This window comes from Pezoporus flaviventris, unplaced genomic scaffold, assembly GCF_033815535.1.
Source record: "Pezoporus flaviventris isolate CSIRO_AGI_PZ_B2104156 unplaced genomic scaffold, CSIRO_AGI_Pfla_v1 ptg000015l, whole genome shotgun sequence".
NCBI lineage: Eukaryota > Metazoa > Chordata > Aves > Psittaciformes > Psittacidae > Pezoporus > Pezoporus flaviventris.
The window spans coordinates 13,290,417-13,312,917 of NW_026892563.1; the positions used below are offsets into that span (position 1 = coordinate 13,290,417).

At 49.2% G+C, this 22,501-nt stretch overlaps 1 protein-coding gene and 1 long non-coding RNA gene across 4 annotated transcripts in view; one reads left to right on the forward strand and one right to left on the reverse strand.

The window, feature by feature from the left end:
• Window positions 1–5,780: 5,780 nt before the first annotated feature.
• Window positions 5,781–22,501, forward strand: part of LOC133269336 (cystathionine beta-synthase-like) — a 29,542-nt gene continuing 12,821 nt past the window's right edge. Inside the window, exons 1-7 of one of the 3 annotated variants that reach the window (XM_061453488.1) lie at window positions 5,781–10,074; window positions 11,167–11,321; window positions 14,927–15,033; window positions 17,328–17,462; window positions 18,795–18,874; window positions 20,080–20,211; window positions 21,383–21,452. In XM_061453488.1, coding sequence (XP_061309472.1) covers window positions 10,063–10,074; window positions 11,167–11,321; window positions 14,927–15,033; window positions 17,328–17,462; window positions 18,795–18,874; window positions 20,080–20,211; window positions 21,383–21,452 — 691 coding nt within the window. In that variant the 5' untranslated portion in view covers window positions 5,781–10,062. Of the gene's footprint in view, window positions 10,075–11,166; window positions 11,322–14,077; window positions 15,074–17,327; window positions 17,463–18,794; window positions 18,875–20,079; window positions 20,212–21,382; window positions 21,453–22,501 lie in introns of those variants that run through there. The other 2 variants (XM_061453487.1, XM_061453489.1) reach the window with 2 other exon arrangements.
• On the reverse strand, window positions 17,261–19,899 carry LOC133269338 (uncharacterized). The gene is made up of 3 exons (XR_009743420.1): window positions 19,815–19,899; window positions 18,303–18,457; window positions 17,261–17,380 (listed from the first exon to the last, which is right to left on the reverse strand). It is a non-coding gene; the product is annotated as an uncharacterized LOC133269338 (long non-coding RNA).

Sequence of the window (22,501 nt, forward strand, 5' to 3'; positions counted from 1 at the left end):
TGTGTATTAAAGAGGCTATTTTCAAATCTGGTTTGGCTTTTCTAGGCTGAACAGCTTTGTCTTACCTCTGTAGCTGCTTGGCAGAGCCTAATAACTCATCTTTCAAACTGTACTTTCGAGCTGCTTCCCAAGAGGTCATAAATAATTTAACAGAGTTAAGGGCACGGTCTTTGATCTTAGCACTTTTAACATCCATGATGTTTCTTAGTGCAGAAGCAGTCGGTGAATGGTCTTCCTTGAGACAGTATTTCAGGCAAGTTCCTAAATTACTTTCCCAATCATTTCAAATACTGTAGACAAATATATTTTCATATCTATACTTAATCTACAGGGAAGGCCGAGAGAGACTTACTTCTATGATTACTTCAATTTTTGCTGCATCCTTTGATTACCACACTGTCCAAAGAAACGTACCTGCACCGCTCTGCCTGTGTGGTTTGTCAAGAGCAGGAGCTGTCTCCTGTTCTGCTCTGGCACAGAGAGGTAGCAATGGCCACCAGCCACACTGGTTCACAGCAGCAGCCCTGTTTGACCAGAGAAACTGGGTAAATAAATGGAGTTGCTGAATGGCTGAAAATCTTTCCAGAGATCTTTCACATAGTTGAGATGAAGGCAGCAAAGAGAAGGGGACAAGAATTATGCAGGGTTGAATTTCCTCTCATACAAAAGCTTATGAGAGTGATGATTTTTCTGCATGTGTGAGAAAGTTGTTACTAGCCTGGTCTTGGCTAGTAGTAGTAGTAGGGCTTTATTAACGCTCTTTGTTTGAAACACTTTGAGGATCAAGAAAGACATTGCAGGGTGGGTGGTTGGTCTTTGACCTGAAGTTCAAGCCTAGAGCGTGAGTAGAACTGTAGTTTTTTTTCTGAAGTGGGTGCCTATATCTTCTATTTACCTGTGCTGGTGGTATGGTTTAACCCCAGCCAGCAACTAAGCACCACACAGCTTCTCACTCACTCCCCTCTGCCAGGATGAGAGCTGCTTTGGGGAAAATGAACTCTATCAAAGCCAAAACCATCACACAGCTGATTATGGAAGTGCTGACTAAGCCTGAAAACTATTTTGCACATGGATATTCATATAAACAGTTTTGCCATGTTTGTTTGTCACTGAAAGATAATATCAGTATTTTTGGTCTAACGTTGGCTCTGCAAAAATACTTTTATTTTACCACCTGGAGACAATTATCCAGTAAAATCTGTAAAATATTTTGCAAGCAGTTATCAGGCAATGACTTCAGTATCATTTTGAAGTTGTCGCACACGCTGTTACTTCCCATTTCTTGCACAAACTGTGGTTGACTCCAGAGCTCTGTCTACCTGAGGTTCCTCTAAGCAACCAGACCAGTTCCATCTGCCGCCCTCCGAGCTCGTCACTGAGTGGTTTGTGAAAACGTGGCTTGTCGTTATGAATTTCACGCAAGCTGCTTGCTGTCAGGAGTTGCGCAGCATTGCCGCTGCCATCCCAAAGCCTTTCTTGCTCTCTGGTATCAACGCATGACCATGACAAAGGTAAGACTTCTTATGTGTTAAGAAGCTGCAAACAATCAGTACTATGTGCTGTTATTGCATAGATATTCACAAATGTGCAATGCGAAGATTCAGTAAAAGATGTTTGATCGCACAGTGACTATGGGTTTTTAATGCCAGTTCGACAGCGTTAGTCCACAAGCTGTGAAAATTATTTATTGGATGCAGAAGACCTCTCACTTTCAATGTGTGGACTGCAAGACTGCAGTTCTTTTCTTCTGTCTTCAGGGAGCTGCCAGTATGGCAGAACTGATGGTGGGCTGGCCCAGCATCTCCTTCCCATGGCTGGCATCTGTATAGGGCAGGAAAGTAAGGATGTAGAGCTAGGGCTCAGATGCCACCACTGAAGTTCCTATAAGCACCAGGTGTCCATGGGGTCAATTGGATAATGTTTCTGAATAAATGCAAGGGCTACAGGCCAGCCTGCGTTACGGCAATGTCTTTTGAGATTAATGGTGAAGCTGTAATCTTAAAAGGCGTACAAATTCAAGTGAGGTGCATGGGTGTTGTTCTGTGGATAAGGAACAGCTGGCTGAAACCAAATGGACTGTCTGTGTTATTTCAGAGCAATGTATTTGTGCTGTCTTGGTCAATTGCTCAAGTTAGACTGCAGTGAAGGCTGTTCATGTCTGCTAGGCAAGTGAGTAAACACCTTATCCCTTGGATTTTGGTCCCCATTTCTTTATGTGGTCAGTCCTTGCTCAGCCTCATCCACACAGCAAAGGACCATGTTGACCAGGGCGTTGTTCCATCTCAGAGACACAGGGATAGGCCAGTGGGCAGAGCGGTGCAGGGGGGCTTCCTCTGCCAGCCTCGGGTGCCAGGCCAGCCCCACAGGTTTGTGGCATGAACTCCTTGCTAGTTCACTTGCCTGCATGCCAAGTGTTCATCTACCTCCTCAGACAGTGTTCTGTTCTCAGCTTTATCTTCTTGCTCCTAATCCAGTTCACTCTCTAGCAAGATGGGGTGACTGACACAGCAGGCAAATGGTACACTAAACTTTTTTTTTCTTGCACATCCTTTCCCTGTGATGGTTGAAATGCTGTCGTTGCCAGCAGGAACTGCAGATCATCACTTTACCTTCACCTTTTGGCAAAAAGGATCCTGATATTGCAGTCTGATACGTAGAAGGCTGATGTCACTCCCTGGCTCACCCGTGCAAGGAAAGAGCATTCCAGCAGAAAGGCCAAAGGCTAACCAGGCACAGAGAGCAGCTGGCAGCACAGGGGATCAAGTTCCACCTGCCAACAGGCTAAAGGCATGCTTGCCCCAGCCACGAACCCTGCTCTGTGCTGCTGGGCTGCCATCCCGAACAGGGACATGCACTGGTTAAAAACTACCCTAGCGAGGCAGATCAGGAGAGGTTTTAACCAGTGCAGCTACGGAAAGAGACATCCAGGGCTCCTCAGTGTCATCTACTTAGCAGCAGCCCCAGAGTTTGAGCATTGCCTTCAGGGAGTCGTCATTTCTGGGGACACCCCATTTTTGCAGGAGGAGGCTTGGCTTTTCCTGGGAGCTGAGGCAGTGCCTGGCAGCTAATGTAACCTCTGGGAGACTGAACTGGCCCCAGCTGTTGAGCTGCCCCTCCTTGTGGGTCACCAGCACAGGAAAATTACTGGGTACAATCTGCTGTTCTGGCTCTGGAGATAAACGGAGGACTTCAGTCCAGAACGGTACCTTACAGAAGCAATAAATTCTCTTTGGGAGCTAAAAAACAAACACCGAGCACACTTGTATTGCTGATGGAAATGCACTACCTTTTGCCACTACAAAGTAAAGGTAGATCTGTCTGAGCTTTGCTCATTAAATGTTCCTGAAGGCATTCTTTATCTATATGGGCTCATTGGAAATGGAGCTTTGCAGAGGAAAGTGGCTGTGTGCCATGGCCCAAGGAGCCCAGCCTGCACCAGGGTGCTTGTCCTGCTTCCTGTGGGGTTAAACACATACACTGGGGATGCTCTGTTTGTACGGGGGTCCCACAGAGCCCAGGCCCTCTCCTTCAGTCGCTGCCAAAGGTGTGCTATAGCCATGCCCATGCCCAGCTGTGAACCCAGTCACCCTGTCTTGCCCACTTGGGCCCCAGCTTGGCCTCAAAGCTGCCCTGACTCTGCACAGTGAACTGCACTGCAGACTACATCCAGTACGCAGTTTCCCCCACACACCACACTGCTTCATCAGTGAAGTCAGATTTCTGGTTTGTTTTTCTAGGCATTCGTAACGGAGGAAGCAATGTATGACGGGGATGGCTGGAAGGGGGATAGGAGGGAGGACTGCAGCTCCCTGCTCAGCTGGGTACAGCCACTACATCAAGCAGCAGCTCCTGCAAATCTGGGCCATCCCTGTGCCTTCCTCAAGGTTGGGGGGAATGATGAGGCAGACCCACGTGTTGTGGCTATGTCCAACCACTGCTTTGGTTGGTGCCAAACTGAGTCGCCTGATGGATGCAGTGCTAGAGGAAGGTGAGTGAGGGGAGAGCCTGCAGGACCTGACCCGTGGTATGGCAGTAAGAAGCACAGCCAACTCACCTGCCATCACTTGTGCTCCCCTGCCATAGTCGTAGTAAAAAATCCGCCCCTATTCAGGGGAAAAGTCAAGTGCTGTTTGCACTACAGGTTACACTACTCTTTCCCCAGTAAAAAGACGCCATAGCTGCTTCAAACAAATACATCTTGTTTCACACCTGCCAACTCTCAGGCCTTGGAAAAATGCTGCCTCTTCCAGGGGTAACCAGCTGGATTTGTATGGCCAGACAAACAGGCAAGTGGCCTGCATGCATCAACCACCCTTATATTCCCTGCATTATGTGGTTTGGAACAGACACTTCATATCCATGGAGAAAGGGGAGTGAAGGCCATGTGCTGATTCACAGTGACACCACTCTGCTTTTTGGACTCATCAGGATACAGGAATGTGCTGACCAGGGCAAGCAGAGCAGGTCTGACCTGTGAAAGGTGTGAAATCTGGTGAGCTTGGAGCTGCTCATGCCTTGGGCTCCTTCCACTGTTCTCCTAAGAAAAGCAGGCCTGCTGTCCCCCTGGAGAAAAGCATAGAATCATAGAATGGTTAGGATTGGAAAGGACCTTAAGATCATCAAGTTCCAACCCCCCTGCCGTGGGCAGGGACACCTTACGCTAAATCATATCACCCAAGGCCTCGTCCAACCTGGTCTTGAACACTGTCTGTCATGTCTGTCTCTGGAGCACAGCTCTCTTACAGCCACCAGCAGCAGATGCACTCAAAGTATTTGTGGGTTGTACAAGCAAATGCTGACCTCTCGCAAAGCGGGAGGGCCTGAATGGCTTCCTCAGTGCAGTTAACAAAAATGTAACTTTTTTAACCCATTTCAGTCTTGGATTGTGCAAAGCCATTTTGATTTTTAAATTACACGGAAGGGAAAAACATGGATTTCTTCCCACTTGGTACATCAGATCCGGGAACCTGATTTAAAACCTGATTGTCCCCAGATAAAAATTCACTGAAGGAGTGTCTCTGTGGTCACAAAAGATGTCCCAAGCACACAGAAGTAAAACCTGAGTGCTGTGTCCCTTCTGACCCTGCCAAGGGGAGTTCCATGAAACCACCTCTGCAGAATCTTTTTGATGACACTTTAAAAGCGGAGGTTCTCTCCCTGTGCATGGGCATGAACTCTCTGCCACACCTTCCTGTGAGAGCAAGGGGCCATCCCAGTGTTCCCAGCCAGCCTGTCACTCCCTGTGCCTCCCTCCTTCTCTTTTTATGGCCCTGGCCGGTTCTCTCTGGTTGCTGCTTCCCAGCCTGAGGAAGCTGCTGTTTAGTCAGCGGGATCCTGCAGGGAAAAAGCCGCAAGGTAACTGCTCAGATAAAGGGCAGTACAGTGCAAGCTGGAATGGAAGGCTGTGTGATGTGCTCTTGTGTGCTTTTTCAACTTAGTAACGCTTACACAAGCACCGCATTATGGCAAGGCAGGATTAGGTACCCACGGGACATGTTTTTACTATGTGCACAGGCTGTGAAGCCCCTGGTGTGCCTATGTGGAGTGGAAGCATGACCATGGATGCCAGTGCAGACCCCAGCCGGTCCCCCATGGACCAGCTCCTCCTCTGCTCTCAACCCAGTCACAGGCAAAGCAGGAGAACCCATGTCAAAATGCCCACTGTCCTCACCTGTCCAGGGCAAAACCAGTCACTTGTGCCAGCGCAGCTGATGATGCACACACAGACCAAATAGCAGCTCCAATAGCAGCAGGTGGCAAATGACTTGAGCATCCTCACTGGATGTAGCTACAGCTTTTACCTTGCCCCAGAAAAGGGGAAGTGGGGGGATTTTCTGTTTTCCCCAGTCTCCAAACTTGCCATTTAGACCTTTTCTGAAAAAAACTTTCATTTAAAAAACTACTTCTCTAAATAAAGTATTTTATCTAGAAAAGATCTTCTGTCCCTCCAATACCCATCTAAAGCTGGGTTTAATTTGAGGTTGAAAAGATCACCATTTCTTGCTGTCTGGTCACTGAAGGGAAGAACCTTAGTTTTCAATGTGGCCTCACTTGGAGCACACGCTGCTTCAGGAGGTAGCCAGGAAGGGTGGCTGGGTTATTCTGTAACTGCAGTGCCCAGAAAACACAATTCTTTCAGGGGTTAGGGTTATTTGCAGCCTCTTTACGAGAGACCTCCATGCTCTGCGTCACATCAGATAGCCCACAAGATTCTTCTGCAACGGATTACCTCTGGCAATGTTTTCCAGAGAGTTCATTTATTGCAAAAAGACCAAAGGTAATGTCTTTTCTGCGCTCACACTGACACCAGTTGTGTCTTTGAAAGGTTTAGCTCCAAAATAAGCATTCCAAAAAGCCTTATTCTCACCTGAATGTCTGAATAGGAGTGAAATTTCCTTCACGACTGTGTTCTGGGGGTGCATGGCCCCAGCCTGGGCCATGTGGCTCTGTGCACTGCCCTGGCTTTGGGAAGGAGCAGGTAAAGGAGGGACTGAAATTCCCATGGACTTTTCCTCTTTCAGTAAATCTGCACTCACATAGTGTCCTAAACACCCAGCCAGCATTCAGGAATCACCATGGAGCAGAAGCTGTTCACTGCTCTTGGCCCTTTTAATGGTAAAGCAGCTGCATGAGGAGCTGGAGCTAGCAAGAAAAAGAGGTTTTTAGGGCTGGGGGTGCTGTGGAGACTAACCACAGGTTCCCAGAGGACACAGACAGTCTGTATCAGGCAGCATCTAATGTAAAATGCTATAGCTGTCATTGCTTACACCTGATTCAGCAAGGCACATGCTGACACAGACGAGCAGAGTTTAAGCACAAGACATGAAATCAGATCAGAAACAAAAGTATAAAACCACAGCAGGATCACTGAGAGATGGGTTGACAGCACTTCTGAAGATAAGTGTGAATTAAAACTAACAATAAATTGCTCATCTTTTTTTCTACCCCTATTATTCACGCTTGGAGAGCAATCAGGTGCTGGGCATTCTTAGGCGTGGGGCAGGACCCAATCAGCGTCCTTGCGCAGGGTGCTTACCGCAGCCCATTGGTGTCCCCTGCCACCGGGCGCATATAAGCTCAGTGCTGGAGTGCAGCGAAGGCACTTGGCTGATAACGCTGGAGGTGGTAAGTATGGCTTAGCTATTACAGAACACTGCTTTTCCAATGGCGGAGTGCATGGGAGCCATGCCTACTGAGCAGGTAACTTTGCTGTGGAAAAGCATGCAAAGAGGAGGAATCTGGTAGCCTTTGCTTCTCAGCCTGTTCAAAGGTTGACGCGGATCCAGGGAGTGTCTGTGCTTTCAGAAAGGTCTGAATGAAGCTGAAACGTGGGGATGTTCTGGCTTTGTGCTACAAGGCCAGCCGGGTGGTAGAGGCGGTTGTCCGGGGAGCTTGTGCAGCCTCCATCCATGGAGGTTTTCAAGGGAACAAAGCCCTGAGCAACCTGGGCTGAAGGTAGCGCTGACCCTACTCTGAGCAGGAGGCTGGACTGGGCACCTCACAAGATCCCTTCCAGCCTGGGTCACTCCATGATTCTGTTAAACTGGTGTTGCATTTGTCTTGCTCAGTGACAGCAGTGCTGGGGTTTTCTTTAAATAGAGCAAGAAAATGTCATTTTGCTTTGGATGGGGCAGGTTCGCGTGTAACTCTGTGCCCTGCTGAGTTAATCTTACTTCCCCTGCATTTGAATTAATGAGTGTCTTGATTTTCTTCCTTTTGATGTTATCAGTGGAGTCTGATAACCTAATAATTACTATCTGCTATCTGCAAAGTACTCTATAAACATTAGCCTATGCTCTTTGTCATAGAGTTTCAGTGAGCGGCAACAACTACAGGACTGTTACATGACTGGTATCTTGGCTTGCCTCCCAGCTCCAGTAGATATTTCCATTTATCCTTTGTCCAGTGCCACATCAAGCTTCTCTATCTAGAAAAGTAACAAGGCCATTGCAGGGTACCTACCACAGGTCAGGTATATTTGACAGCCTGATCAGATGATCAGTTTCATCAGATGAAGTTTCAGGCAGGGGTTAGGAGTTGTACTGGGACAGGGGGTTTGGAACTAGATGATCTTAAGGTCCTTTCCAACCCTAACTATTCTATGATTCTATGGTAGGTGAGAGTTTTGGTAATCAAGAGAGGACGTATCTACGATTTATGACATAAAATGACTGAAAACTGCACTGGAGGCAGTGTGGGGAGATGTTTGCACTGGGTATTGCTCCTTTCAGTCATTCCTGGCTGCAGTCAGATTGTCCATGCCCCTTTCTGTCCACATTTGCTACCCAGCCTGCATGTTTATGGAAGTGACTGCTGAGACCATTAGCAGGGGAGCAGCTCACTGGTGTCATGTCAAGGCCTCCAAAAGATAGGGGAAAGTCAGTTTCTTGCCATTGGTACTGTACCAGGTCATCTGCCATCTCATACAGACAGTATTGGGGTTCCTACAGTGCAGGTAATTTCTAAGGTTCCCTTCGGAACCAGTGGTTTCAGACATATCTTAATTTAAATCCAGACCCTGGGCACAGTGATGCCGACATTTTTTAAGTGATTCATAACTAGAAGATCTGTGCAGTGCTGCAGCACCACACCAGGAATTAACCAGCCCTTGAGAAGATACATGAGAAATCCTCCAGCAGAGAGGAATGTAGATGTTGGCAAGGGCCAGGTCTTGTTTCTTTGCTCTCCAGGCATCTAAGAAAGCACATCTGGATCTGCTTTGGGTGAGCAAACAAATGAGATGCCCATTCTTGCCATTTTTTTTATATCAGATGTTAAGGGAACTGAACACAATGAGCAGAATACAATCGTTATTTTAGAAGGCAGAAAGCCAGTAATACTCTTCCTTCCATGCAGTCCTCCAGCACCAGCCGCCTCAGCATGGCATGTTGCCTTCAACTCTTGGCTTGAAGGCCAGGTTGGCTGCTCCAGGCAGGGGCGATGCTGCAGCTTGTGGCACTTCTTGGTGGCAGCGAGGTAGGAGCTTGGATCCAGCTGTCTTCAGGTGGGTGCCTGAAGGGCTTCAGTGTGCTCCTGAGCCCCCAGGGGAGCCCCCAGGGGAAGATGGGACACAGGCAGCATGCCCACATAGTTGGGGCTGGAGGGAAAAGGGGGCTTATGTGGGGCTCCACAGACAACGTCAGCCTCCCTTGGGCTGATAATGTCAGCAACATGCTGGCAAAGAAGGAAAAGACCCACAAAAGGAGCTCTAATAATTTCAGCCCTCTGCCTTTCCTCTCCTTCCACCTCACTGTGAAACGGTCAAGATGGGCATCACCAGGAAAAAGAAAACAAGAGAAAGAAAGATACTTGTAAACCAGCTTGCCTCCAGTTTGGTTGGTAACCAGTGACCTCAGTTGTGAAAGCGTGCAGGCGCCTCTGGTATGCTGCAGCTTATCTCTTCTTTACCCACAGATGACTTTTGCTCCTTCCCAGTTAATTCATTAGGTAAATACAGATTTACTGGGGGAGACACACTCAAGGCCAACACAAATCCTGGCTTGCAAGGAAACAACATTTTTATTCTTTTTCCCTTAATCGTCCCAAGAAAGAGCAGATTTGGGGGGGAAGAGCACTGAGAGATAAAGTTTGCTGGAAGAGTTGTTGGCTGCAGAGTCCAAGCCATTTTGGCATGACCATCCTTGCACCTTCATAGTCTCTCTCTGCTTTGTGAGACTGGGGTTAGCGTGTCCGGAGGAGAAAAGGCAGCTCAGTGTCTGATGTGAAGGCAATCCAGTGTCTGCTGCCTGCTGCCCTGCTTCAAGCTGCAGTCTTGGGGCCAGGCTGCAACATGAGGTTGTTGACGTCCATCCTCAGAGATTCCCTAGGGCTTCTGGTGGAGAAGCAAGCCTGACCACACGCCGTGGTGCTGCTCGAACACCAGTGTGGTGTACTTCTGTGTTTCAGGGACAGCCCAACACCCAGGAGAAAACCACAGCCACATCCTCCCGGCCAGTGTGGAAGCCACTGGGAAAGCACAACGTTGACCTCAGGTAGTCCTGACGTGCCGCTTCCAAGGAGCTCCAGCCAAGTGGGTGAAACGGGCAAGCGAGCAGGAGGAGGATGGCAGAAACGGTAATTCAGGCTGTCCTTGGGCTCACGTGAGGAGCCACAGATAAATTAGGTCATGAGGACCCAGCCACAACAGCGTGCTGGCTTCTGGTCTGGCCGCTCTGACTCAGCTGGGCTCTGCAGGCACAGCAGGCAGCCCGGGTAGACAGGAGCGTCAGAGCCTTGCCTTTATGGCCTAGGATGAAGATGATGCTCTGTGGACCTGTTGGCCTCCACTGTCTGAGCTGCGCATGTTGGCTCCAGCATCCTCCTGTTAGTGGCCTGAATTTCCTCCTGCAGGGCAGTAGCCAGAGTGGCTTTCCCACATTCCCTCCACTTCAAGTGGCTGCAGACCTGATCCTTCTGCAGGCAACCCTCTGCGTTTAGAACTCGTTTAATCCTATTCTTTTTCCAGTTTTACCTGCTCTGCTCCTATAGTTGTTCCTGATAATTTTATTTTGCCTTATTATTTGATGCTGAGAGCCAAAAAAGTATTTCTCAGTCACCCAAAAATTCCCCCAGGATTTACAGCCTGCTCTCACCACCAGAATCATTCTCTAAGCTGTTCTATGGTGGAACTTGCTCTGTACCCCTGAGCACCTTTGCTGCCCTTTCCTGAAGTTTTGTTCCTATCAATTCTCTCTTTTCATTTTTAACACACTAAGATGCCAGAGTATAGGTGTCCTCTGCCGCTTTGAGGCCATTCACTACCACCACACAAGTATTCTCAAATGATTGCTGGGTAGACTTACCTGCAGTTTTTTTTCAGTGTTAGAGTGACAAATACTGCTCTTGACAGAATAATTAATTACAAAGTATTAAATTTTCTAGTGGGAGGGATGTTTCAACATACATTAAAGCAGGGGAAGATTGACTGGAGATGGTGGCCAGATGATTATTTACCATGTACATGGTCTAGTATACCACTCCGAAAGAGCAATTCTACGCGTCTGTTAGAATCAGGTGTTTGAAATGCCAGTAGGGATGCCCCGTGCAGGCTGCCTTCACACCCAAGTGTCACTTCTTGCCTTCCACAATGATTGCCAAGGTGCCTGCCTGCTTTTCCTGCCTGCTTGTCCTCCCAGGTGACGGTGGGTCTCTATTTCCACAACACAGGAGCTGACCAAACTGTGCCCGCTCATGAACGGCAATTGTGTGGGAAATCATGAAAACAAAGCCGACAGCTCCTGGATTCTTCCCAACTTGCCCAGTAAGTGCACGTGGACACCTACAATGCCTGCCTCCAAGTCTCCACACTCCTGCGTGCCCTTGTAAGTAATTCTTTCATGCTGGTTATTTCAGAGTGCAGACTATCTTTTTCTGAAGAGGAAGTAAATAGTACTTCCAGTTACACCAGGATGGTCATGACCTGAAGTCAGCAGTTACTTGTCAGTACGAAGCAGTTTGGAGCATCTTATTTTAGAAGAATTCAGAAGAACATATTTCAGAGGTAGATTTCAACCAGGGTCTTGTACACATCTGCAAAGTGGACTCTGCGAGGTCTGGTGTTGCACAGCACAAGTGAAGGCACTTCCAACATGCTGGAGGATGTGCAGTAATGGCTCTCCTGGCTGCAGTGTAATGCATGCTTGCACTCCAAAGCTGTGCACCCATCCTGCTCTACAGCACAGTCAGTAGCAGTTACGCAGTCATCAGTTGAAGGGTTGTGGTTTGGCTACCCTTCTTCATTCGAACAGTCTGAAGCTGTGTGTAAGAAGATTTCAGATCACTAGCAATGTCTTTACTGATAGCTAAGAGACTTTCATGAAAACCAGGGCCTGGGCTTTAAAATAGGCAGAAAATGGTCCACACGGAGGATGCCCACTATGTGTAAGCAACACAAGAGTGCAGTGCAAAGCAAAGTCATTGCTCTGAGTGGTTCTTGTCCTCACAGCAGCGTGTTTCCTCCCAGGGTGAGATAAGCCTGCCAAAGTGCTCAGACTAGACTCAATGAGAGGCGCTTTAATAGCTTGCCAGAGCAGACACAGACAAGCTATTAAAGATAAGGCTGTCCTATAAATGTCAGGGGAGCTGCAGACACGTCCCTGCGGTGCCAAAGATGTAAAACATGACTTAGCTCAAGCATGTGAGGAACAGGAGCCCATGGGAGGTGCGGCACTGCTCTGCATGGATGCCTGCCAGCCGGGAGCCAGCTGGAGGAGCGTCACACCACGTGCCTGGCAGGACATGGCCAGAGCACAGCCACTGGTGTGTGTGGAGCCCAGAACCACCTCTGGCTCTGGCTCAGGAACTGCCAAAGTGGAATCCACAGCCTTATTGCTGACCTGGCAAATATGCATCCAGGCATGCACTCAGTGCAACCCCTGTAGCTGCTGCCTGAGGATAGGACCAGCTCTTTTCAGTCAGACTGGGGTTTTTCTCTCAACCAGCCAGGATAGTATTTCTGGCTTTTAACAGTTTAGCACTGGGGTGCCAGGAGATGGGCAGCTGGAGTAGGAGGGCACTGGGGCAGCCTCACATCCAGGAATCAGGTACTGGGGTCTGGATGAGGGGCCTGTGCAGCATCGCTGGGGCAGGGAATGAAACATAATCCACTGTACAGCAGTGAAGAAAATACACCAGGACACATCTCACCATTTGTTTTCTGTTACAGCAATGAATGGAAGGGGTGGTTTGGTTTCTCCTCTCTTGGTAAACCACAGATAGCACTGAAGTAGCAAAAATCTCTGGATTTTCTGAGATTCCTGTGTGCAACTTGGTTGATTTTTGGGGGGTAAAAGCAGAGGATGGGGGCAGAGGGAGATGTTATTTCAGTTAAGAAGACAAGATGTTATTTTAACTAAGAGTATTAATTAATTTTTTTTTTTTCCAAATATACAGAGCTAGAGTGGCTCTGAAATCCTTTGAGCCAATTCTGACCCGCCATAATCTCAACAACAATCACTTTGTTTGCCAGGATTGATTTTTTCCCTGGACATCTTACGGAATAACATGCCATGAGTAAAAGCAGGAATCCTAGCAAAATAACATCCTTGTCCTCTGCAATCCTGAACAGAATCAGCAGCTGCAGGACTAGAGTGTCCGCACTGCGTCCTTTAGGAGCACCAAAGGCGTTTGTCACAGACATCTGTATTCCCATAGACCTGCTGCCTCCAGGCACATGCAGCTGGGGAAGGAAGCTGATCATGCTATGATTATTTATCTAGTAAAATATGGTGGTGATTAGGAAAGGTATTTGACGGGAGCCATAGAAAATCTGTTGGTGGGAATGCAAAAGAGCAGGTCAGTTTCTGGTTCCCACCTCCACCCTCCCCGCAAGGCTTACACCGGCATGCATCCCCTTCTCCATCCCCTTGCTAGGGTCCACCACTGCAGACCCTGGAGCTGCACAAGCGTCTCACTGTGCTGTATCGATCACCTCTTGCTGGGGTTCACATCTTATTCACCACAGTTATTAGGTGAAGGCAAATAAATGGCCTTGCTTTCTTCTCTCAAGCTGTCTTCCTGCAATATAGATGTGTAGCGTAATACACAGATCACTCTTTTGAAAGGCAGTGTTTAACTCTCTAGTTAAACATAGCCTGAAGGAGCTGGAGTCTCCCTCTGCTGTGGCTCAGCCCCACTGAAATCGCTGAGTATTTGGTGGCTTTTAGAACAGATGGGAAATGGCTGCAGCAGTGGGGGAAGCTCATTTACTGAGTTATTGCCTCACATTTATCAGCACTCAGTAGAGGTTGCAATGTGTGCAGTAATACTTTTCATGGAGGGAGAGGTAACAGCACGCGAGTAATACTCCATCTTTTCTGGGCTTGCGGTGTAAGAAGGCTGGCTCCTTTTGGTGGTAAAGACCTGCACTAAGCCACTACCCCTGTACTCTTGCAAAGCAAGAAGTGTTTGTTTCATTCACTCTTGCAAAACCCAGAGGGAGGTGTGTGTGTCTTTAAGTAAATCTGCACGTCATTCCTGCACCACATGGACTTTCTGTCAGCAGACAGCCATCTGCCTGGCTGTGATAGCTGACGAGGATAACTTGGGTTCAAGGTTCAAAGGATGATAGTAGGCAAGAGCTGTGCAAAGGAGAGCTGAGCAGTGAGGGAGTGGGGCTTTGCCACCCCACTGAGAGAGAGACGTGCTGGCTCCCAACCAGGGGCAATACTTTTGTGGACTCAATAAAAGCAGCCCTCATCAATCTTTCCCCTTTGTCTTTTAAAAAGCTCAAGGACATGAGTCCTCTCACTGCATGGCAAGATGCATTGGCTTTGGGCATACAAGTCCTTCATTATGGTTTCAATTGCTTTGACATGGTTCTTGGCTTCTGCTGGACCCTGAGACTAGCAGAACGGGAAGGCTGGATTCCACTGATCCAAGGGTTTGGTTTAATTATTTGCAGAAAGCACCCTCCAGAGTGTTTTGTGTCTTGGGCCTGTCAGATGCCTGGGAGCCATCCACGCATGTGGCCAGGCAAGCAACAGATGGCCCTGAGGTAGCTGAAAATGTGAAGAGCAGAGATGGCGATGGGTAGGGTGGAGAAAAGAGGAGGAGCCTTACACTGTGCATGGCCTTCTGGCTATCTCACACACTGTATCGAATCCCAAGGCTTGTCAGCTCTTCTCACTGCACTTAATTACAGGCCTGGCCCAGGACCTTGCAGAACAAGACATTTCAGAACAGCCCTGAAAATTAATTACCTTATTTTTTATGCAGAAGAATTAATAACTCATTGTAGGAGTGATGGAAAACCGTCACTGGCTCCTGTTGCCATTAATTGTCAATGGGGACGTTTTCTCTTGGAGTCGGGTTGTCTGTCAGTGGCCTTGCTAAAGTTGCAGAAATCTCACTCAAATTTTATGTTGTTTCATGTTGCATAACAGTTGTTTTGATTTGATGTATTTCTCTTTTCTCCACTTCATTTCAGACCAGAAGAAAAAAAGATCTTGCCCAACATCCTGAAGAGAATTGGCTGCACCCCAATGGTCCGAGTCAACAAGATTGGGAAGTCCTATGGGCTCAAGTGTGAGCTCTGTGAGTGTCCCCTTTCCACCAGGTTTTTCCATGCCATAAGGTGAGGGTAAGGGGTGGTGTTGGAAGAGGGCTTCAGAAGAGGCTCTGTCGAGAGCAGGCACAGATAGATGGGGAAGGCCAGAGGTGGCGCGTGTTGGGTTCTCCCACTAATTAGGTTACACCACAGTCATCTCTCAGACCAGATAGGATGGTTTCAAGCTGCAATGAATAGGGCTAATGGTAGTAGAGGCATCTCTCTTCCCACATAACTGAAGCATAAGCTCAGAGCAGAGCTGGGCTGAACTTGTGGATGGGTGGATGTCATCCTGACATCGGGCAGGGATGCTGCAGCACCTGCAGTAGTGTGCTGTGTGCACGGAAGACTGGCCAAGCCTTCATGAAACATGGTGCCTGGGATGGGGTGAAGGGCACGGTGGGATCCTTCCCACAGCCTAGCCGGGCAGAGGAAGCATCTCAGGTTGCAGGGACACACACCAGCATAGCCCCTGGCTGCCAGACTGAGCTCCCATGCAGCAGGGACTCTGCTCTGCTGTGGAATCATCTCCACCAGGTCAGCTGGAGCTGGGCCAGGCGCTGCCCTGCTGCATCTCTCTCTGTGGAGCAGTGACAGTTTCCCTCGGGGGCCTTCCCACAGTGCAGCCAACGGGCTGGTTGCAAGGCCAGGTTTTCCAGCAGGACTCAAGTCTTCCCTCTGTTGGGATGTTAGCACAATGCTGGTGTTATCTCATGTAAGAGCTGGTTTTAACCTGGTTGCCTTCAGAGATTAGGAGAGTAAGATTAGGCTCTCTTTGTGCATACAGACCTCTCAGTCTCCTTTCCTTCAACTTTTAATGCTATTAAATCATTTCAGACATATTAGGCAAAAAGATGTTTTGGAGGCAGATTCATGAGCATTACATAGCTGGGTATGAAGGGGTGACTTGATGAGTGCTCGCAGTAAAATTGCACAGTAGGACTTTGCAGTCCTGTTTGGCAGCTGGAAATCCACACACCAGCCCATTGCCACCGGACACATGGCTGTGTGAAGCGTGTTGTGCTCTTTGACCAGATCCTCTCTCAGGATCTGGGATCTTCGGACCCATAACCCTGCAACCTCCCCGTTGCACCAGAATGAGACCTCAGGGGATGTTAGGGGACCGTGGAACACAGGTGGCAGAGGCAGGAGGACAGGTCTGCAGTGTCTGGCCCACCTCTGGAGCAGTCTGTCCCTTGGAGAATGTCGGCTTAGGGACATGGGAAGATTTGGTGCCAGCAGCAGCCGGGCAGCCAGGGAGACCCTGTTTGCTGGGACGGTGTCTCCCTCCCCTGGCGCAGGAGGGGAAGGAGAGCAGGGCAGGCAGAGCAGCTGCATGGTCCTCCCGGAGCTGCAGGTCAGCACACTCTTACCAAGCAAACACACGAATGCAGCACTGCCTCATCGAGGGAGCAGTTATGGTTGGAGGCAATTAGCGGGTAATCCCTGTGCCTCCAGGGATCCCTGTGTGTAGCGCTTTGCATTATAACATGTAACAATGAGCACAAGGGGGTTTATCCCCATTCTGTCTGCTGAGGTATTGGGTTGATTTCTCAGCCTCAAGTAGCTGTCTCTGCTGGATGAAGTGAATGACACAAAAAAAGTACCCGTTTCTCCCTGGTGTCTGTAAAACAGAGCTTGGTATCACCCGTTCAGATGTAGATGCTCATCAAAACCTTGGTAAGAAAAGCCCTGCCCCGAGCATCAGCTGTGTGTGGCGCCTGAATGGGAAATTGAGGTGTGCCTTGTGGTTTGAGTGTGCCATGGCAAGTCTCCCTTTCTTGTTGGTAGCTTAGTGAAGAAGTTATAATTTTGACTGACACTTAAAGGTGCTCTTTCTGTTGTTCGTTTTTCTTTATGGCTCCCCCTTCAGGAATACAGATCATCCTTACAGAAGGGCACCTTCTCAGCCATGCCCCAAGAAAGACCCTGAAACCTTACTGTTAACCCTGACAATACCATGCTCACCTTATGTTCAGCTGATTTTAAACCCATCCTAGACTTACCAGCACTGCCCGCTACCTTGAGGGTGCTGCAGGTATATGAAATGTAGGGGAAAGATGGACTTTTAGCATCCCGTAGTGGGTGATTTAATGGTGGGTAATGCTACGACAAGCTGGCACCCTGTAAGCAGATGGTCAATGTGCTCACCTGTGCAAAGGATCATCCTGCAGGGGAGGAATGGGTATCTTCAAATGACTGCAGCAAGGGCTGGGGGAGCAAGTAGCTGATGCTCCCGGCAGCAGCTTGTCCCTGATGGAGCCTGCCCTTTCATTTCCAGTGGCAAAATGTGAGTACTTCAATCCGGGGGGCAGTGTAAAGGACCGCATCGGCCTGAGGATGGTGGAAGATGCAGAGCGAGCTGGGATTATAAAACCAGGAGACACGCTCATTGAACCCACTTCAGGAAACACAGGTGGGAACAGCAGGGATGCTCCCAACAGCTGGATACCCAGCAGGGTGGCATGTCAGAGGGGCCGCAGAGGGGCAGGTATTCAAGGAGGTCTTGCACTTGGAGTTACGTGGTCAGCTTGGGACCCCACAGCTCTGGCTCCATCCTCCCCTGGGCTCCTTTCCCAGTGGCCATGGGCATCCTGGAGTGCCTCGCTGCTGAAATTTGCAAGCACACTTGCACACGTGTGCCTGTTGGGCTACCTGTGGCAAGGCAAACAGCTTCAGAAGCTGGAGGAGCTCAGGCAACCCTGGGTGTTTTCAGGCTGGGAAGCTCTAGAATACCCAGAGGTTCCCAGGGAGTGTTTCCCTGATGGGCTGGAAGATAAATCATCCGGATTGTTTCACTGCCATCCTATTCAGGCACCAGATTATGGTGGGGTGCAAAATGAGGGGGGACAACAGAGGAGCCTCCCCTCTATTCTGTAGCCTGTGCAGGACCATTGGTGCAAGTTTGCATGTCTCTGCTGCACCAGCATCCTCACCATGGTGGGGACATGTATGTGCACAGCATGCTTTCCTGCAAAAATGCCCAGTGGAGGCAGTCAAGGTGCTCTGGACAGAGTGGAGACCATGTTCCCCCCTGCACTCCGCACCTCCTGCTCACTGGCCATGCAGAACAGGGCTCATCTATAGCCATTTTGCTCCTTACTGACCTGTCTTGCCCTAGCCACCCCAAGCTATGGGGTGAGGAGACCTGTGTGTCCCAGAGCTGTTCCCTGGTGGCTTCCTGCCCAGCCAGGGCAGGCGGGGTTGCACCATGTCCCCTACAGCCTCCCACAGGGACACACTCCTCCAGCCTCACCTTCCTGCTCTATGTGGGGAGCAGCTGGCTCCATCCATCAACCACAGTGAAACTGAAGCAGAGGTCCCCTTCATCTGCTCGCCATGGGGTGAAATGTGCAGCTTTGTGTGTGTGTGTCTCAGCCGAGGGCATCTGGGGAAGGGGGAAAGGCATTCCTGTGTTTTGGAAAACAGAGGAAGAGGCCTGAGCCTCGAGGGGGGGATGCAGGAAAGCTCTCCTCAGCTTTGCTATTCTTTCTGTGCCATGCTAATAGACGTCTGTGAGGAGGAGTGATGCTGCAGCTCAGCCTGCTTGTTCCACATTCGCCCATGCTCCCTAGGAGTGCTGGCACATGCTGAGAGGCTCACGAAGGATGCTCTTGCTTGTAGCTCATCAGGGAACATACCTAGGTTATGTTCACCGGCAGCAGAGATGAACATAAGCAGCAATGAATGTCAGTTAGCCTTGCCAAATGCTGTTGTCAACCATTTCCCTTTCCCCCCCACCACCTAGGAATCGGGCTGGCAATGGTGGCTGCAGTGAAAGGTTACCGCTGCATCATTGTCCTGCCGGAGAAGATGAGCGTGGAGAAGGTCAGAGCTCTGTATGGTATTATCCCGCAGGCAGGGAACATCTTCTGCCCTGTCTCTCTCTGCCTCTCCCTCTGTAGGGTTGGAGTACTCTCTCCTTTAAAGGGTAACAAACCTTACTGCACACACTGACATAGCTCTGTAGTTATTCAGAAGATTTCCTCTTGAGGGCAAAAAAAAGCACACTGTGATGGCCTGGCTGATTATCTGGTGCATGTGGTCATGTCTTAGCCAAACACCGTGTCTGGCTGCAGAGACATGAAGCAGTATCTGCTGTCTGTGAGGGCAAGGGCTGGATGGGGAGGAGGAGAGGCAGGCAGGTCCTGCTGACCTCCCTTCTGACATCTGATGTGTCCTTTGTGTCTCTGTGTTTCTGTGGTTTTCTGAAACCTGGAGACACCCATGGTTGTCTGAGCTGCTTTCTCGAGATGCTGGAAATGAAGTCACTTGCATGAGAGCTGCTGATCAGGAGAAACTGCTTTCCTAGAGATGGCAGAAACACCTGCCATGGGGAGCCAGAACTCTCACAAGCTGCTCAGCTGAACTGCCAGTGAAGCCAGACCCAGACCCTACCTTAGCTCAAAACTGAGCCTTTCTCCAAAGCACCACCCTCATTTCAACCTAAATCTCACTTAAGCTCAGTCTGGACCAGATGCCACCTCCAGCTGCCGTGGGCTTTATCTCCAGGTGCCCCAGCACTTACCCACCCTTCTCTTTTGACCAGTTCTCCCCAGCAGCTGCATCTCCCAGTGGATTAATACCCTGGGGATGATTTGTAGTTGCTCCTTCCCTGTTCTTAGTGAACAGACAGAGGGATCTGGGGCAAATACAACTTTTAAGACCTCCCTCCTCCTTGCATGCAAGGGCTCAGACCACAGCATATAGGAGACACTGTTGCCTATCCTGGTTCCTTCTATCAAGGAGCAGCACGGTGCTAACCCACCTCTGCCATTTCCAGCCTGCCCTCTGAGTAGGACAGGGCACAAAGCCAGGCTTGATATCTGTGCCAGCTTTAGGCAGAAGTCCCTGGCTGCCATGAGGATGTCAGAGATAGTATAACTGAGAACTGGACATCGTATCTCCAAATGCTAGACACCTCTTGCACGCAAAGCTCCTCTGGCACCCAGTGCTGCCATAAGCCCTCAGGTTCAGATTACTGCCTCTATGTGGGATCAGTTGTGTTACATCTGCTTTCTTCCCTCCCAAAGGTCGATATTCTGAAGGCACTGGGTGTTGAAATTGTGAGGACCCCATGCACCAGCTTTGATGCTCCAGAGTCTAACATTCGTGTGGCCTGGAAGTTGAAAAGTGAAATCCCAAACTCTCACATCCTGGACCAGGTAAATGCCATTCCTCCAATGACTCTCTTTCCAAACATGGCTTACAGCATGTGCTCCTACAAGTGTGCCTCTGTTTGGGGACTTCATTCAAACTGGCAACAGAGAAGATTTTGCCAGTGTTCTATGGTGTTTGAAATGTAATTGTAAAGCATGGGGTGGCAGAAACAAAATAAGGGACCCTTCCAAACCTGTAGTACTTCTACCAGGGCCTGGACGTGGGTAAGGCTGGGGTTTCCTGCACAATTCAGAGACTACTTCAGGTGTACTTTGCTTCAGATTTAACTTTGACCTGAAAAAAGTCAGTTCCTGCAGTGCTGGGTCTTGTACAAGAGGGCACTTCTGCTTTCGGTCTGACCCCGCTGCGGGAAGGCATTCCCAGAGCAAGCAGGGATCTCCTGTAGTGCAAAAGAGTCAGGGAAGCTCCTTCCTTTTAAGAAAAAGGGAGCTCAGTGTCTGAATACACTTTTCAGAAGCAGCCTGCTCTATGGGTGTGAACATGAGGCTGCACACATTTCAGTGCTGTACCTGGGTACCCCTGTGGTAAATCCCTCTGTACAGGTAGGACAGCTACACTGCCCCACAGCTCCCAGCCACCTAAGTTGATGCACTGCCAACCACAAATGCCTCTAAATGACAAAGCAGTTCTCAGAATTGCATATGCATGTATGATACTTGAAAGAAGGTTTTCCAATATGGCTTTTGTGCAGGGATATTTTTTCCCCCCAGGTTTTTTAGCGGTGTTGTGGGGCTGTGTTTTAAACCTTTTCAAGGCAACAGAAAAGGTTAAAATGCTTCTGTCTAAGCAATAGCTAAAATACCAAGGAGCTCTCTTCCCTCTGGCAGCTAGGGCCATGACAAAACCACCAGAGCCCACAAAACCTGGGACAGCCACATTGTATAGGCACCACGGGTCCCAGGGTGAGCGTTTGTGAGCACATTTAATCTTCCAATGTGGACAAATCCCAAGTGTCCTTGGAGATCTGTCTCAGAGTGACAACCAGGAGCAACACCAGTGACGTGGCCTGGCCAGGCTGCAGTTCACCCCCTGCCAGGGAGAGGAGGGGGCAGTCGCATGCTTTGGGTAAAGCTCATCAGGAGCTATTGCTGGTTTGGTATGTGACCTGTGCTTCACACCGCGGTAACTCATGCTGTTCTCTGTTGAAATAAACAGTACCGAAATCCAAGCAACCCCCTGGCTCATTACGACACCACGGCTGAGGAGATACTGGAGCAGTGTGAAGGTACTGTCTGTGCTGTTGTTTGTACATTGTATGTGCTGAGGATGTGCAGAAGGCTATAGCCCCCTGGAGAGGCTTATTTTACATCATTTATTGACCCAAATGTCCAGAAACAGCCAAAAGGGCCTCTGTAGGTGAAGGCACCCTCAGCAATACTGACATGCAACTTCTCTTAGCCCACTGCAGATACACCTGAGCCTGCAGGGCTTCCCTGCTATGGCCTCCCATTTCACAACCCTGAGGGAGGAGACCAGACGAATTCAGGCTGTTCCCAAGGAGGAAGAACCAGTTTGTGGCTACAAAATCTCTGTGACCTGTCAGCTGCAAACACAAGATGGCCCAAGAGGCCTCACAGGGGAGCATAAATGCATCAGGGCATGGCGGGCTGCATCTGATCCAGCACATTCATCTGCAAACCAAAACAGACTGAAACTTCACAGACTAATGATGTTTGATGTGATAGCTGCTGGAGGATGAAGGAGCCCATGTCTATGTAGATAGGAGTGAAATTTATTGCCAGTACTGGGAGCACTGCAGAATGTAAACAGGACTCAAGGGTTTTAACTGGAGAGCAGTTATCATAACACTAAAGCAGTTGGGTAGCAACAGGAACAAAGGAGTCCCAGCCTCCCCTTCTGCACATTTAAATTTGCTCCTGCTGGCTGCCAGCAGTAGTGAATTACAAGCCCTTTTCCCAATGCAGATGAAGCACAAGTCTCTGACTGATTCTGCTCCTACCAGTCTTAAATCAGCACAATTTCACTGATGCCACTGAGGCTACATCCTACCAACACAGGTGCCAGGGCAGAGCTCTGCCATCTCTCTGCTGTGGATGCTAACACTAGCAGAGAAGTAGTGCTTGTTATTGATACGTGTTGTTATTAATGTAGATGCTTTGCTTCAATGTGGTGTGGTTTGAAAGGCCTGGAAGTACTGAGATACTCCATCCCCCTTAAGCCAGTGGACAACAAAGACACAGAAATCATGAAGACCAGTGGGATATCTGGAGGTCACCTTCAGCCTCCTGCCCTGCAAGCTCTTCTAAGCTTCTG